The sequence below is a fragment of the Marmota monax genome, unplaced genomic scaffold (assembly GCF_021218885.2).
Source record: "Marmota monax isolate L192 unplaced genomic scaffold, Marmota_monax_Labrador192_F-V1.1 WCK01_AAM20220418_F8-fsc00011, whole genome shotgun sequence".
NCBI classification, from domain to species: domain Eukaryota; kingdom Metazoa; phylum Chordata; class Mammalia; order Rodentia; family Sciuridae; genus Marmota; species Marmota monax.
This window is the reverse complement of record NW_026693082.1, coordinates 2,510,881-2,529,289: the sequence shown is the minus strand read 5'-3', so window position 1 is coordinate 2,529,289 and position 18,409 is coordinate 2,510,881. Positions and strand designations below refer to the sequence as shown.

Sequence of the window (18,409 nt, the reverse complement as noted above, 5' to 3'; positions counted from 1 at the left end):
CTTCTGAATGTGACTTTTTTGTTTTAAATCTTCTTGGGGCTTTTAGCATTTTCATCATCTATAATATTTTATAGTTTGGTGATGGGTATTTATGGTCCCATTTAGACTAAAGACTCATTTTCTTCAGTTCTGGAATATTTCTGATACTGTTATTTGGCTAATTTCCTCCCTGTCAATATAATTCCTTTCTGCTTTTTAGATATCCTGTTAGTTGCATGTTGAAATGTTTAGACTTGATTTCTCCAGTTGCTTATTTTGCTCCCATTTTGATCATTCGCCTTTTTGTTCTACCATTTTAGATAGTTTATTCTGCTTTTCCCCCCCAAACTCTGCACTTTTTATTTCTTAGAATGTTACTTTTATTTTTTAGTGTTTTGCAAAGGTGATGTTATTATTTTTCTCTGGATATCATTGCTGAGATTTTTATTATGATTACAGGATTATTTTTGAGACCTCTGAGCTTTTCCCTGTTTTAAGCTGTTTTATTTATTAAGCTTTCCCTAAGTTTTATTCATGTAGAAAAGTGCTATTCTGAGAAGCTGATTGGAGGCTTTGTGCATTAGGTTGGTGCTTGTTCAGCATGGGTTTCACTCTAGGGTAACTTCCTAGCAAAAAGGGCTTTAACAAAAAAAATAGCTCCTGAGCTGCTTTGTCCCCTTCCCTTTTCAGTATTAGAGACCATTTTTCTGAGGCTTTCTTCCCCTTCTGTTGGGAGGATTCCTCCACTATATGCCTAGAAGTAGCTTAATTCTAGGTTTTATTAATACTCTTTGCTATTCAGTGTATCTCTCTGCAGTCCTCTGTCATGGAACGGAAAGGCTCTTGCTCAGCTTCTGTAGAGACTAAACCTACAATTGTCTTCTGCAGCACTGAAAGAAGGCTTAAAGTGGATTTGTGTTTTTAAGACACCTTTCACTCCCAGTTCCTAAGCCTTCAAGTGTCAATCTACTTTCTCACTTCTCTCCCCTTTCCAGGCACTTGGGATTCGTTTTCCCTCCTGTCTGCCTTCTACTGAAGTTTGCTGACCTCTGTAGTCTGTAGTTGTTTTCTTTATTGCAGTCTTTGGACTTTTGAGTTTTTACCTAATATCCCTTTAATATCATTTTACTGGGATTTCACAAGAAGTAGAGTTAAGTGATATGGTTTAAAATTTCTCTTATTTAACAAGAAGTCTGGCCTCTACTTCTAATGTTTAAATTGTTCATGCTTACAGATATGCTTATGAACAGAACTGTCTAGTGATCAAAAGCCTCATTTAAATTCTGGGGATGGCAAAACCCTCTCATTATTATTTCCCTATGACTAACCACTTTTATTAGATTTAGACTCCAAAGCTAATATGTGTTTTAAATTGTACTAATTTCTATAAAACTCCTGTTTGAAATTTAATTGCAATTTTAATAGTGTTGAGAGGCAGGATGTTAAGGAGGTGACTAAGAGCCTTCATGAATGGATTATTGCCCGTACTTTGGGAGTGGGTTGGTTATTGTGGGAGTGGGCTAGTTGTATCCTGATAAAAGGGGACATTTGGCCTCTGTCCTCCCTCTGTCTTGTGTACTTGCTTGCGTTTTTGGCCCTCAGATGATGGAGCATGGAGACCTTTACCAAACGCTGGCACCATGCTTGGGTTTCCCAGCCTCTAGAACTAAAGTCAAATAAACATCTTTTCTTTATAAATTACCAGTCTGTAGGATTCAGTTATAGCAGTAGAAAATAGACTAAGGTAGTATCCCAGAAGAGCTTATTTTCTTTGGAACAAGAATACTTTGTATAACAAAGCCTGTTTAATTTTCTCCCATGTAAATATTTCAGTTTCTTCATTTTATACCCAGCTATTTTTTTTTACAGATAGCCTGAGAACAAGTAAAATCAATCTTAGAAATAATTAGATAAAATGAGTTCTAAGCTGATAAAATATTTTTCTGCTGTTTTTAACATAATATGATCTCAGTATCACTGATGATCAGTAGTACTAGTACATCCTCATTAAACTGACATTCAGTAATACTAGTGTTAATTACATAAAATAAGGATTTTGTAAAAGGCATCCTTTTTATTACTCCCCATGGATCAGTCTATACAAAGGGCAGTGTTTGTGTAAAACCAAGAGAAGCAGAGGGAATAAAGTTAGGAAGAGACAACCACCAGAGGAAACTTGATTTTCTTCCTCAGAGAGATTAATTTCATTTCATGATTTTTTTTTTTTTTTTAACCAGGAATTGAACTCAGGGGCACTTGACCCCTGAGCCACATCTCCAGCCCTATTTTATATTTTATTTAGAGACAGAGTCTCACTGAGTTGCTTAGTGCCTTGGAGGGAGGCTAGCTTTGAACTCATGATCCTCCTGCCTCAGCCTCCTGCACCGATGGGATTACAGGCATGTGCCAGTATGCCCAGCTGATTTTTTTTTTAACAAAATATAATTTCTGGTTTTTACATCTTGTTATTACACAAAATCCTGAGATCTCTCGGGACCATCTATTACAGATGGATGAGTGCCTTGAATGTGCTCAGAAACTAATTAGTCACCAGAGGACATGTGCTGAAGTGGTAGTGGGATTAACTTTGATTTATACTGTCAGGCTTCTTTGCCATTGTGTTCTTTGCCTTTAACCATTTCTCTATAATAGTCTTTAAAAAATTTATCTTTTTAGTCGTAGGTGGACACAGTACCTTTATTTTATTTTTATGTGGTGCTGAAGATTGAACCCAGTGTCTCACGCATGCTATGGGAGTGCTCTTTCTCTGAGCCACAACCCCAGCCCCTCTATAAGTCTTTATTTTTCAGCTTCTGAATTATCGCCATGTTCTTTCTTCTCTTACCTATCCCTTTATTTGAAGGTTATCACACTACTTAACTCAAGGTTATAACTTTTTTCGGGGGAGAGTGCCTTAGTTAAATCAGAGGTCAACATTTTAAGTCATTTTCATCCTGTCCTTTTACCTGTCTGCCAAATGGCATTATAAACAATAACTGTATGTAGGTGCTTTAAGAAACTTTGTGGTTGATCTTTTCTAACAACTGGATTTTGTTAAAGTGAAGAGTATATATATTTGTTTCATTAATCTGTTGATATCTAATTGTACATTTCCAGGCTTAATTTCTTTCATAAAAAGTATATACAGAAAGGTGCTGTTAAATTTGCCTGATTATATCCCTTTTTTTAGCCAATGAGTGGTAGGATCACTCAAAAGCATTGCCTTTGGGAACTTTGGGAGCATGTATTTGGGCAGTTTTATTTTGTTTGGTTTTTAGTGGAGAGAAGAAAAGATAGTTATAGTTTAATTGACTTAGCATAAAATTAAATAGTGTTACTATGAGCATTAATGACAACCTGTTTTCCTTTAGTTTCAATTGCATGTGTTTTTATCTTGGAAGAGTATTTTCATAGATAATAACTTTTATGGCAGCTAATTATTTTTCTCCAGCTAATTCTTAATGAGTGGTAGATCCTATATCTATTACTATAATTTATGTCATACATAGAGTGTGGTTTTCTATTGGTTTATCTAATTTTTTTGGTACTGGGGATTGAACCCAGGGGCACTTAACCACTGAACCACATCCCCAGCCCCCCCACCTTTTAAAAAATATTTTATACAGAGACAGGGTCTCACTGTGTTACTTAGGGCCTCACTATGTTGCTGAGGCTGGCTTTATACTTTTGATCCCCCTTCCTAAGCCTCCTGAGCTGCTGGGATTACAGGTGTGCACCACTCACTGCTTATCTATTTTCTATTGATATATCCAAATATTCATTAGTATTTCTAATATTATTGGAAGTCAGAGAAGAGAAATAGTAGTTTGGCTTAAGGACCTTTGGATAGGCAAAGGAACCTTTTCTGGCTGTGAAACATCCCCCTTATATGCCAGTTGTTTATATAGTTATCTAAAGTTTTTGAAAACATTGCTTTAATCTGATAAGTCAGATTGCCTCCTTGTATCTGGTTAGTACTTGCAGACATGCTGTATGATATTTTGGTCAAGAACGAACAGCATACAGGTCAAGGATGGATGTTATTTATGAAATTGGTCTCAGGAGATTATAATGCAGCTAAAAAATTCTATTGCCTACCTAGCTACATCTGTGATATAATGCAGTACATTGCTTACCCATCCATGGTGATACTGGTTTTAACCAACTTATTGGCTGCACTGCTAACAGCATAAAAATGTAACCCAGTATGTGGAAAATACAATACTTGATATTAAAAATAAATTGACTGTTAACTGGTTTATGTACTTACTACACTTTTAGTCATAATTTTAGGATGTAATCCTACTTAAACAAAAAAGTTGACAGTAAAATAGTATGCTGGATTTTGCTGGCAGCAGTCTCATACATCTTGTTTACTTTGTCTCTTGATTGCATCAAGAGGCAACTTCAGATGATTGACCTGCACCATCAGGGTTTGTGTTAAATATGTTCTATGGTGCTTGCATAGTGATAGAATCACCTGGCAGTGCACTTTGCAGAATATATCCTCTGTGTTAAGCAGCACATGACTGTATTTTAGTATCGTTGGTAGTGATTTAAACTATTTGAATACGCTTCTTTCATTGTTTTACTATATAGTTCTTTATTATAATATTCTCATCCAACTAGGCCCCAATATATATGTATGTGTATGTGTGTATGTGTATGTATGTTGGTCTCAGTAAATTGACTTGTGAGGCTCCTATGGAATGTCCTCCTCCCTCCCAGAGGATCTTTTGATTTTCTTCCCAGACCATGTTATAAAAGGCCATTTAACTTGAATTCCTCCTAGTCATTTGTTGGAGCAGGGTTCATTATGGAGAAGATAGAGAAATAAAATGAAGTTTTCTATTTTGGTTATAAAGTTGATGAAGGCATTGAGTTTATTCTCATCTAGTTTCTCTCCACTTCACAGCGATAGCCTACTTAAGATTTAGGTTGTCAGAGATCACAGAGAGTACCTGTATCAAACTCAGTGATGGATTTCTTGTCCAGGTATTCTGACTAGATTGAATAAATGTCACATCTGTTGCAGGGTCTGTGAAAGGGCTTGTGATGAACAGCCTGACGGAATTTGCATGGAGAAGTCAGTTTCCACAGGAAAGCATGGGGCCGCAGAATGAGTGTGGGCTGAGGAGTTGTTCTTGAGCATACTGAAAGCCTGATTTTGGATCAGCTGCTCAAGTTTGGTCCACTTGGGTGAATTGAGAGTGGTGGGTTGGGGTCCAGCTTGGGGACAGTGGAAGAAGTTGCACTTCTTCAAAAGTGGTTCCTGTAAACTGGAAATCCATATGCAACAAAATGAAACTGAATCCCTTTCTCTCGCCATGCACAAAAGTTAACTCAAAATGGATCAAAGAGCTTGATATCAAATCAGAGACTCTGCGCCTGATAGAAGAAAAAGTTGGCTCCGATCTACATATTGTGGGGTCGGGCTCCAAATTTCTTAATAGGACGTCCAGATCACAAGAGTTAATAACTACAATCAACAAATGGGACTTACTCAAACTAAAAAGTTTTTTCTCAGCAAGAGAAACAATAAGAGAGGTAAATAGGGAGCCTACATCCTGGGAACAAATTTTTACTCCTCACACTTCAGATAGAGCCCTAATATCCAGAGTATACAAAGAACTCAAAAAATTAAACAATAAGATAACAAATAACCCAATCAACAAATGGGCCAAGGACCTGAACAGACACTTCTCAGAGGAGGACATACAATCAATCAACAAGTACATGAAAAAATGCTCACCATCTCTAGCAGTCAGAAATGCAAATCAAAACCACCCTAAGATACCATCTCACTCCAGTAAGATTGGCAGCCATTATGAAGTCAAACAACAACAAGTGCTGGCGAGGATGTGGGGAAAAGGGTACACTTGTACATTGCTGGTGGGACTGCAAATTGGTGTGGCCAATTTGGAAAGCAGTATGGAGATTCCTGGGAAAGCTTGGAATGGAGCCACCCTTTGACCCAGCTATTGCCCTTCTCGGACTATTCCCTGAAGACCTTAAAAGAGCGTACTACAGGAATACTGCCACATCGATGTTCATAGTAGCACAATTCACAATAGCTAGACTGTGGAACCAACCTAGATGCCCTTCAATAGATGAATGGATAAAAAAAATGTGGCATTTATACATAATGGAGTATTACGCAGCACTAAAAAATGACAAAATCATGGAATTTGCAGGGAAATGGATGGCACTAGAGCAGATTATGCTAAGTGAAGCTAGCCAATCCCTAAAAAACAAATGCCAAATGTCTTCTTTGATATAATGAGAGCAACTAAGAGCAGAGCAGGGAGGAAGAGCAGAAGGAAAAGACTAACATTAAACAGAGACATGAGGTGGGAGGGAAAGGGAGAGAAAAGGGAAATTGCATGGAAATGGAAGGAGACCCTCATTGTTATGCAAAAGTACATATAAGAGGTTGTGAGGGGAATGGGGAAAAAAACAAGGAGAGAAATGAATTGCAGTAGATGGGGTAGAGAGAGAAGATGGGAAGGGAGGGGAGGGGGGATAATAGAGGATAGGAAAGGTAGCAGAATACAACAGTCACTAATATGGCATCATGTAAAAATGTGGATGTGTAACCGATGTGATTCTGCAATCTGTAATTGGGGTAAAAATGGGAGTTCATAACCCACTTGAATCTAATGTATGAAATATGACGTCAAGAGCTTTGTAGTGTTTTGAACAACTAATAAAATAAAAAAAGAAAAAAAAGAAATGGCAAAAAAAAAGTGGCTCCTATAATAGTTTTTAAAGGTCATACTGTTAACATGATGTTTAATTGGTTGTCTCTAAGTGAAGTAAGATGAACCATTGGGTGTAGGAAGAAAATTATTAAGTTTCTAATGTTTGTTTTCATCTACAAATGATAGCTTAAGTTTTACTAATCAAACCACTGTTTTAAAATCTAAAACCCATGGTTTACAAACAAACATCTCAGTTTGATTACTCTCATTTAAATGTTAATTAGTAGAAATAAGTTTTTTTTTAAATAATAAATTTAAGATAAAACTTTAAATGTCCATTTTTTATATATATATATATTTTATATATATATTTTGGTACCTGGGATTGAACTCATGGCCACTCGACCACTGAGCCACATCCCCAGCTCTATTATTTCTGTTTTATTTAGAGACAGGGTCTCATTGAGTTGCTTAGCTCCTCGCCATTGCTGACACTGGGATTACAGCATGTACCATCACACCCAGCCGATTTAATCTTAATTATACTCTTATATTTAAACATACATAGTATAGTAGTACATAAATATTTTATAAATAATTACATATTTTAGGGATATGAGCTCAAATAATCTTTCTGGTGGAGATATGATAAAAATATTTGTGGTGGTGTAATTTTTAAGATTTGGAGAAGGCAATTTGAAAGGATGAGATTGTATTCACTCATCAATTGAAAAATCAGTAGTCAGAAGCTGAGGATGTAGCTTAGTGGTGTAAGACTCTGGGTTCAATCCCAGGCACCCCCATCCACCTTAAAAAGATCAAAAAAGAAAAGAAAAGGAAGAAAAATGAAATGCCTAGAACTTGAGAAGATGGTAGCTTTTACAATTTACTTCCTCTGATTTTAAATGTGGCTACATCTTTGTTCTTCAAACCAGCTGAGATAACAAAGGATAGGTTTCAATTCTAAACCTATGTCTTGTTTAGAAATGAGTAGAAAGAAAATCATTCTATACCTTTTGCATAAAAGCTATACATTTGAAAGATTTTTAGGTTTCAGGATCTTGAATGAAAATTCATATTAAAAAGCAAGGCAATTAAACAAGTTTCAAAATTATTAAAAAGACTGAAAGTTATCTAATTCTGGAGAAATAATAGTTTCATTCTTTTTCTTTAATGGGATTGATTAAAGTAAGTAAAAGAAGACTATAGTAGTGGACTTAAGGGAATTGATTATAATATTACCTATTGCTTTATAGTCAGAAGATGAGCAGGTTGTGTGGACAGTAGTGCAAGGCTGACTTCATCAATCTGTACAAAATAGAGATTCCTTTTAATTTTTTATCTTTCCCCATTTGCTGCTTATATTTTATGGGTAGATCATTCTTCACTATCATAATAGTTCTGATATAACTTTGAGTTGATATCTTTTGTTTTTATCTACCTACTATGGGAGTTAATGTTAGATTTCCCTATTTCCTTTTCTCTAATAAAGATGCCCAGATTATGGAAATTCTATCTTTTCTTTTAAGACAGAACCAAAGTTTGTTGGTCATTAGATTCCTTAGGTTTATAATATAAATGCTAAAAATTTTCAGATGAATTTATACTATAAAATGGAAAATGGTAAATTAATTTTTATAAGCATAGATTCTTTTTAAAAAAATTTTTTTAGTTGACAGTGGATCTTTATTTATTTATGTGGTGCTGAGAATCGAACCCTGTGCCTCACACATGCCATGCAGTGCTCTGCCACTGAGCCCACAACCCAGCCCTATGAGTATAGATTCTATTGTAGCTATGCTTAGTCACTGGGGAAGCTTTATTGAAGTATATCCGGAGTTACCTGATCACCAATATCAGTAAGTCAGGATCACACACTTTTAGCCTTTCTCTAGAAACCCTTTACAGCATCTCTCTCTGAAACCAGTGCTTTGTTTTGACTAGCAGTGTGAATGTGAAGTCACACATTCTCATTGGGTCTCATTCTCATCTGGAGAGGTCATGCTCTCCCAAGTGTTTTCAAAAACGTCAGTAAGTCCTGCTTTCATTTGAGATTTCTATTGATACTGTACTTCTTACTGGGGTAGAGAGGTCTATTGGTTTAATATATGTGGAAGAAAACGTGTTCAGACAGGAGGACATTGGAGATAGCAGGGCTTTTGAGGTTTTTTTCCCATGGAATTATTGGCTGTGCCTAGTTTCCATCTTCCCTCTGAATTTAGACTAGTTATATCTTATATTTGCTATGAATTTGACACATGATGATACAGTTTACCTCAAAGATTAAACACTTAGTGCTCGCTTGCTTCGGCAGCACGTATACTAAAATTGGAACGAAACAGAGAAGATTAGCATGGCCCCTGCTGAAGGATGACACACAAATTCATGTAGCATTGCTTATTTAAAAACAAAACAAACCACTTAAAATCATTTTTTAGAAACAAAAGGCGGTGAGTAATGTGAATACCCATATAAACCCATCAATTTAGCTTTAATGGTTACCAGTATTTGGCTAATTTCTTTATTCTCTTCCAGTTATTTCCCCCAAACCTTCAAGAAGAAGAATCCTAGTCATTTATGTCATTTTGGGCATAAAGTTTTTTTTTTTAATTATGCTCTTCCAACTGACAGGGATGTTTTAAAATTGTAACCCTCTCATTCTCATATCAAGATTATCTCAAGATCATCTAGTACTAGTGTACACGTTCAAATGTCTTCTCTTGTCTACAGGTAATTTATTTTTATTTTTATTTTATTTTATTTTTTGGTACCAGGGATGCTTAACACTGAGCCACATCTGCAGCCCTTCTTACTTTTGTTTTTTATTTTGAGACAGGGTCCAGCTAACTTTTTATAGATGATTTGTTCAGGTCAGGACCTGGGTGAATCCCTCTCCCCCTCTTCCTTCTTTTTCTTTTAAATAGACACAATACTTTTATTTCATTGATTTATTTTTATGTGGTGCTAAGGATAGAACCCAGTGCCTCAAATGTGCTAGGCAAGCACTCTACCATTGAGCTACAACCCCCAAGTCCCAGGATCTGGGTAAATTCTGTGTGTAACTGTTGTGATTTGAATGTGATGTGTTTTGAGTTCTTCCCAGCCTTTTTCTTTGTCATAACTGATTTGTGCAGAAACCTGATCATTTGTCCTGGAACTATCCAACATTTTAAAACTTGACCTATTCCTTCTTTGTGGTATTGTTTAGCTTGTTCCTCCATTATCTAAATTATAATACTAATTTATAAGATATTTAGAGAAACTTGATTTAAGTTTAGTTTTTTTTTTTTTACGGTAAAGAGTATTTCATAGGAGATTTATCACAAGTTACAATAAATTACTTATTCACTGCCATTTATGCTAAAATGCACTGGGGGTTGATCCCTCTGTTTTAAGGATCCCCATCAACCTTTAACCTAATACTTTTAGTTAGCATCTGTTGATAATTGTTGCCTACTCCATTATTTATAACCATTTCTTCTCATTTTATTTGTTGGAATAATCCTATAAATGAGATTTCTTTCATTAATTATTTAGTGCCCCTGAAATGTGGTTCTTATAAAAAAGGCAAAGTAAAACTTGGATGTTTCTATTGCATATGATAGTTTGTAGCCTCTAATAGATACTAATGAGGGTTTATTCCTTTTTTCTTTATAATGTCATTTTAAATTCCTGGATCTATTTCAGTAATTTCTTTTGAGTAAAAGTTAATTCTTATATTCATACAAATAGATCCCAGGCTAATCCTGTACATTGTGTATTTCTTGTCTTAGATACCATCCAGCCATACTCCAAGGCATCCTGGTTCCTTTAAGGAGGAAAAAGTATTCAGAGATCACAGTCTGGGTGAAGGGGAAGCTCACTGCTTCCCTGCCTGTCCTTCCATTGGATAGAGTTTGAAAGCACGCATGCACACTACATACACATTCACACATGTGTGCATGAGTTTATATAGATATTTCCAATTTAAATTTACAGGGCTTTCACTTCTCTGATTGTTATTACAGTATCCTTTTTTCTTTTATATTAGAATGTTTGGCTCCTAAGGGTATAAACATAATTTCTTGCTTACTTTATTCTATATGTATTTTAATTTCCAAGTAATGGTATCAATAGATTTCTTTGTGGTTCTTTTTATTCTTAGATGATATCTTTTGATTTCTTATATTACTGCTTGTTTTCTCTTTTTTATTTTTTTAATTTGTTCTAGTTAGTTACATGATAGTAGAATTCATTTTTCTACATTGTTACTGCTTATTTTCAATTTTAAGAGGCCCACCCCTTCCGTTTTGTACTAGGGACTGAACCCAGGATATTCAACCACTGGGTCAGTGGCCCTCCTCCCTTCCTCCTTTGAGACAGGGTCTTGCTAAATTGCTTAGGGCCTCCCAAGCTGCTGGGATTACATGTGTGCACTACTGTGTGGGCCCTCCTCTTTTTTTTCCTCTGATATGGTTTCTTTCTTTTTTTTTTTTTTTAATAGGGGTACCTAGTAAGCTTTTTGTACATAAACATACTAGGCAAGCACTCTACCACTGAGCTACATCCCCATCTTGTTATCTAGTTTTTTAACTTTATATGTGATCTCGCTCTGTAGAAATTATTTGAGAATTATTTTTGTTCCAGTTTTAAAGTGTTCCTCAAGTCCTCGTTAATTGACTTTTGGGTGTTCTATTAACTGATTTTTGGAGCCAGTGTCTCTTAATACAAAAAATAGGTAATAAATACTTATCAGACTATGCTTTACTTTATAAGGTGGGGTTAACCCTCCCTGCATTTTTAAAGAGGAGGAAATTAAAGTTCAGTAAGATGTAGAGACATACTCCCCTTAGATAGATCCATAGTTCAGGTTTTAACTGATGATTATAAAGCAAGAGTCATGCAATCTGACTTTTTAGGGGTTGTTAGATTGCCAGTTGATGACTTTTCAACATTTCAAGGGATCTTGTTAATTTTTGTTTTATGTTTTTGCTTAATGTATTTATTTTGGTTATGCCTCAGAACTTAATAGAAAAATCTTATTTTTGTGTTGTTCTTAAAGAATTTTTATGAGTTATTTAAAATGTATAATATATAAAATGTTTAGTATGCCATTATAACAATGGGAATTTAAGGAAAAATTAGAGTCCTATGCCCTAACTAATATTTGTTTATAACTATATAGTGTTTTAAATCAGTTTTCATAGAGTCCAAGTTTATTGCATATATTTTATTTCACTTTTAACCTGAAATCGATGCCTAAAGCATCTATTTAATATTAAAATGGCCAATTTGCCAAATGATTATTTCTGTGCTTTCAGATATTTTTATGTGGATTTTAAGTTCCCTTTCTTCCCCTTTTGTTCTAACTAATCATAGAAAAATTCTTTCTCTTGAAGTGCATTGCCCTAAATTTAACTTTTTTTTTTTCTCCTCGTTCTAGTTTGGGAATACCTGCTACTGCAATTCAGTTCTTCAAGCACTTTATTTTTGTCGTCCATTTCGGGAAAAAGTTCTAGCATACAAGAGTCAGCCTAGGAAGAAGGAGAACCTTCTTACTTGCTTAGCAGATCTCTTCCATAGCATAGCCACTCAGAAGAAAAAGGTTGGAGTAATACCTCCGAAGAAGTTCATAACAAGATTACGGAAAGAAAATGGTAATTCTTCTACTTCTGTACATTATTGCTTATATAACAGGAAGGCTAATTGTAGCATACCTTAACCCACGTGTTTATTGAGCATCATCTTTATGCCTGACAATATATTGCCATTGAGGAAACAGAGGTGATATCCTGTCTTTAAGAAGGTACTAGTTTAGTGGAAGAAATAATTTCACAGTAATTAATATGAGGTGTACTTGGCATTTGAAAGTGTGTTATATAAATATAAAATTTCATATGTCAGGATACTTTATCTTTTCTGCCTACTTGGCTTTTCTATCGAGAATGAAGTTTTTTTCCAGTAGGATTGTGATTTTTTGTGTGCATAGTACTTGCGTATCATTAACTCATATGATCTATTCAGCAATTTTAATACATTATTTTCCCACTGTAGCCAAGGGGGAAAAGTACAGAAGCCAAAAACTTGCCAGAAGTCAGGGAAAGGAGAGAAAATAAGAACTGAGAACTTCTGGTTAAGTTTTAATCCCTCCTCACTTTTGAAAACATTTACTGAGTAAGCTTCACCTTTGATTTTTACAAGCCTTTAACTTAGATATTGCCTTATTTTCCATGAGGTGTTTTTTATTTTGAGATTGTAGCAATTTTTATTTACTTAATCCTGCTTATTTGCATTTTTTCCAAATATTAAGCATTTGTATTTTTTAAAAATTCATTTTAGTTTTATATGGCAATAGAATCTATTTTAATTTACTTATATGAACATGGAATACATTACATTCTAGTTAGGACCTCAGTCTTGCATATGTATACACGATGGTGAGATTCGCTTTATTATATACATGAGTTTTTAACTAAGGCTCAGAGAAGTGAATCAATTTGTCCCAGGTCATACAGAGTTAGTAAGTAACATATCTAGTTTTCACCTTATTCCTAATAAGCCTAGTATTCTATCTCCTGGTATGTTGCCTCAAAAATTCAAATGGAATTTAGATAATTTGGAAATCTGGGTTTTATTTGATGTAGGTATTTCAGTCATGTAGAAATAAAGTCATATTATTAGATTCAATTGTTTGATATCATGTAGAAAAATGTCCACAGAAGTATGAGATGTGTTTAAGATTATTAAATACATTGATGTGTAATCTCACCCTTAAAATAATCAGCTTTTCTGATCATTATCATGTGGATTGAGATAAGCCTGAATCATATCTGGTGCCATGAAATACAAGACCCTGAAATATGACATATCTATAGACTATTATAGGCTTATTATATAGGCTTTATTCTGATATGCATTAAAGATTTGTTCATTTACACATACACCCTGCGCAAATATATAACAATTGATTATTGCTCACGAAACCACATTTTTTTTCTGTAATGAAGAGAAAATATGTTTACTTTCTTAGATTACAGATCTATAGTAGTATCTTGTTTTCAAGAAAACCAAAAGCAACCTTTTGGAATGTGATTGAGCAATTCCAGTCTTAGTTTTTTTTGTCTATATTTGTATGAGATATGAACTTTAAAGAATTTATCCTGAAAATTATTGTGCATATAAGTTGAATTTGACATCTCTTCTTGGTGACTCTTAGTAATTTAGAAATGTTCGATATCAGAAGTTTGTAACTTAAACAGAATACATGTTATTTTCCTTTTCATTTAATAGAACATTTTTCTAGCCCATACTTATTAATCTACTGGATATGCTTTTTAAATGTATAGTTTTTTTTTTTCCCCTCCTTCTTTTTTTTTAAGTTAGACTTACTCATGCTAAATACAGAGTTCAAGTTACTGTGTCGTATGTGTGTGTCCCTGGGCCCTGTGCTGGATATAGAAACCAGAATCTTGCCAATGCTAGGCAAGTATTCTGTAACTAACTTTATATTCATCCCCTCAAGTTACTGTGTTTTGAATTCTATGCAGTTATATACTTACAATTTTATATTTTCTTTTCAAAATGTTTTTTTTAATATTTATATTTTTTAGAAGTAGTTGGACACAATACCTTTATTTTATTTATTTTTCTTATGTGGTGCTGAGGATCGAACCCAAGGCCTCACATGTGCTAGATGAGCACTCTACTGCTGAGCCACAATCTCAGCCCCTCAAAATGTTTTTATAGTATTTGTTAGTTCTTAAATTTTTTATTGGTGCCTTATAATAGGGAGATTCATTGTGGAATATTCTTGTATGCACAAAACTTAATTTGGTCCAGTTTTATTCCCCAGGATCTTCCCTTTTCCTTCCCTCCTCTCTTGCCCTGTCCCCTTCCTCTGCTCTACTGATCCTCCCTTCTATTTTCATGAGATTCCTTCCCCTGCCCTCTTTTTTCTCTTTATCCTCCCTCTAGCTTTCACATATGAGAAAAAACATACAACCCTCAACTTTCAGAATCTGACTTATTTTGTCTTCTTTATGGCTGAATAAAACTTCATTGTGTATACATGCTACATTTCTTTATTCATCTGTTGACAGACACGTAGCTGGTTCTATACCCTGGCTGTTGTGAATTGTGCTGCTATAAACTTGGGTATGCTTGTATTGCTATAATATGCTGACTTTAACTCTTTAGGATAAATATTGAGGAGTAGTATAGCTGGGCACTGTCTCTGCATTGCAGATATAGAAATAAGCCATCAGGGAACTGACAATCTAGTGTGGAGGAAATCAACAGTGATGTTATATAGTGTGTCATTGTTAGAAAGAAAAATAAAGCAGGGAAAGGGTGTGGAGAAGGAGGGGAGTGGTCTATATAGAAGTGGGTGGTTGTGAAAGTTGTCACCTCTTATAGGTGACATTGGGATTTGAAGTAAGAAAAAAGCCATTTGAAGATCTAAAATAAAAATGTTATCTGTAGAAAGAACAGAAAGTATAGTAAAGGATAGCTTGACAGTTAGCATGGTGTGAATGGAGTAGGATTGTGTTAGCTAGAGTTGATTGCCAGCTGGACATTTAATTTAGAATTATTTAAAGTGGGCTTCAGAATCATATCAATTGGAATTTATAGCTGTGTGCCCCTACACACTAATTTTTGGCAATACATGTAGTTCAAATTGTTGTTTTGGGTCAAATATGCTTGTCTCATATCATCTTTAACTGTCAACTCCTATTGTTCATTCATTTGTTCATTCAGAAATTGTCAAGCACATCTTAATACATGGCAAGTACTATTGTAAGTGCTAGCTATGTACCAGTGCATGAGATAAAAATGATTCTAGTTCTTAAGGAATCTGCACATGTATGTTTTGGAGCTGTATTTCTGTAGGAGAGGTATAGATCATATGGGTTACATCACACTTGAAAACATACACATATATCTTGGTCTTCCTCAAATGAGGAAATATTAGTCATTTATAAATAACACCTATAAAATAGATTTGAGTAAATAATTTCTTGTATGTATTTCAAGAAGTTCTTTACCCCCCCAAATTTTTTATGATTTATAGAGTATTGTGTAATAAAAGCTATAGTTATTTCAGAATTATGAAAAAAATCTATTTTTAGGCAGTGACTTAATTTATTCTTTTGCATTAATATTGGAGCTGTATCAGGATTATAATGGTTTATAATTATACATTTATTTAATAATGAAATTGTCTCTCCTAATAGACTGTCAGTTCCATGACGAAGGGAACCCATTTGTTTTTGTTCACCATTGTTTTCTCAGCATATAATCCAGTTCCTGGCACATAGTAGGTGCTTACTAAATACTTGTTGAATGAGGGAATGAATGAGTGAATTGGTTTAATTTACCAAAGCAATTTTAAAGTCCATCTTTCCCATTATGCTCTTTAGAGTAGAGAGGGAACCATAAGAAAAAATTAAACATAATACCATCGACGACAGGGATTGTTACAAAGTCATCATTGATATTTTGATTTTTATGTTGTCCTAGTACTTGTAAAGCTATCATGTCTGCTTTCAGGCATTGCAATATTCTATTATATTGACTATGTTTACATAAAAGGACTGTAAATTACTTAGAATCACCTCAACAGAAGTTTAAAGAAAATTTTCTGATTTACTTTGCATCTCATTTCCAGAGATTTCAAGTCAGCTGAGGTATTTCTGTGGATATGAAGTCATTGTTCCATAGCAAAGGAACACCCTCCTAAACACCCCCTCACACACATACCAGGGTAAAACCCCAGAACAAGAAACATCTGTACCTTTTACTATACCCTCTCCCCAAAAAAGGCATTTATTTTTAAAAAACACATATGTATGCCAAAATGATTTTTTAACAGAAAAATTAGGCTGTTTTAGATTATGACATTGAGCTAGGATATTATTATCCAGTGTAGTGAATTAATCATCACCAATTCAAACTAGGGGCCCCAGGAGTGCTTTCATAAAGTCTTTTACTAGTCCTCCCTCATTATCTCTGGATTCTTCCATGACTTTCAGTTTATTTTCACTTTTCTTAAATCCTTTATCAACTCTAGCATGGTTATATGTTGATCTTTATGATGGAAAGATGAAGGTGTACTTAAGGAAGCTGCCTTAAGTTTAGGGCGTCAGGATTACTGGAAATTAGGCCCTCGGTAGATGGTGGGTGGGTTGGCAGGCAGATGGCCTCAAAGAAAAGAGGATCAAGAGTCACAATATGGCCAGATCTTGTACGCTGTTCATTGATGGCAGAAGTGGAACAATTTTGAAATGGTAGCAGAGACCCAGAAAGGTTCTAGAGAATTTGTTTAGAATGTGGTTCCTAGAAGCAGCAGAAAGTGTTGAGAATGAAGAAAATCCCAAGGATGAGGAAGAAAATAGGGTGTAATAAGTAAATTAGTATAGTAGTGGATAGGAGATTGAGGATTGAAGGATTTATTATTTTCAGGAAGGGAGACTTATTGCATTGAGAAACAAGGTTAAAGTTGATTGTCTTCCATTTTCTGAACTTTGGTCTAGACCTTTTCATGGTGGAACCATCTGAAGATTCTAAGCCTGACAGATTGGCTTCAAACAGGTAGAATGGACCACCAAGAAGGTTTGCAGAGCTAACAACCTGCCTCACAGTGTTGGCAGTGGTAGCTACAGTGGCTTTTGCTGTGAGCTGGGATTGGAGAATGGTGGCACAGAGCTTTGGATTTACTATCTATCATGGGCAAAAACCAGTGGACACATAGTATACCAGATTCAAGATCAAATAAATATTAAGTCCACATGGGCTGAATTCATAGGCTAAAGGTAACATAGGGAATTTGTTTAAGGCTAATGGAATCCTTCATGCTAAGCTTATAGCAGGGAAATTAAGTGTGGCTCCAATTATATTATTAGGGTGTTTGATTTGAGAGCAGAATTTGCGGCATGAATTTTGGGTATGTAAATGTAATGAAATAATAAACAAGAAAAGTTTATGTGGATTTTACCATGCAATGTAGGAGATGTTTGTTAGGGAAAAATCTTTGGTAGGATCCATGAATCACACTTTCATTCTTTCACAGTGAAATTGAATAAGGGGACCTGACTTGAACCAGATAGATCATAAAAGAAATGGTGCAGACTAGACAGATGTAGGAATGATTTTTAAAAATTGAGAGGGCTTAGGAAGTAACTGGATATGAAGAATGTGCAACAGGCAGTGATGTTGAGCAGGAAAGTGGACATTTTGTACAAAAAGCCCTTGTTTATTGGTGCATATGCAAATAATAGATGCATACATTCTTTTAGTAAAATCTCTGTACAGCAAAATAGAAGTTCCTATGGATGCTCTACCCCTCTCTCCCAACTCCTAAGTTTCCTCTTCCTTAGAAATAACTTGGTCCTGGTCTGGGGATGTAGCTCAGTGGAAGAGTGTTTGCCTAACATGTGTGAAGAACCACCACCCCCCCCCCCCCGCCGCCCCCTAAAAAAAGGAAAAAAGAAAATTTGATCTTAACAACCCTTTTTTAATGCACTTTAAAAATGTGTGTGAATATATATATATGTTGTCTCCAAATAGTGATAGTTAAATTTTGTGAAGTCTTTTGGTTGGTTATTTTGCATAAATGGGGAGGTCTCTTATACATTTTCAGCATCTTTGTTTTACTTAATATCTTAGAAATTTTGCCATATTAATTCATATAGAATGAACCAACCAACCTACCCACCCTTCCACCCTTTCATCCTTCCATCCTTCCTTCTCTC

General features: G+C 35.0%; 1 protein-coding gene and 1 non-coding gene across 4 annotated transcripts in view; both read left to right on the top strand.

Moving 5' to 3' along the window:
• Usp12 (ubiquitin specific peptidase 12) overlaps positions 1-18,409 on the top strand; it is an 84,544-nt gene that overhangs the window by 46,945 nt on the left and 19,190 nt on the right. For 2 of the 3 annotated variants that reach the window (XM_046454156.1, XM_046454157.2), the window contains one exon: positions 12,103-12,316. In XM_046454156.1, coding sequence (XP_046310112.1) covers positions 12,103-12,316 — 214 coding nt within the window. Of the gene's footprint in view, positions 1-9,215; positions 9,411-12,102; positions 12,317-18,409 lie in introns of all 3 variants that reach the window. The other variant, XM_058582502.1, reaches the window with a different exon arrangement.
• On the top strand, positions 8,975-9,085 carry LOC124099277 (U6 spliceosomal RNA). Its single transcript, XR_006853910.1, has one exon. It is a non-coding gene; the product is annotated as a U6 spliceosomal RNA (small nuclear RNA).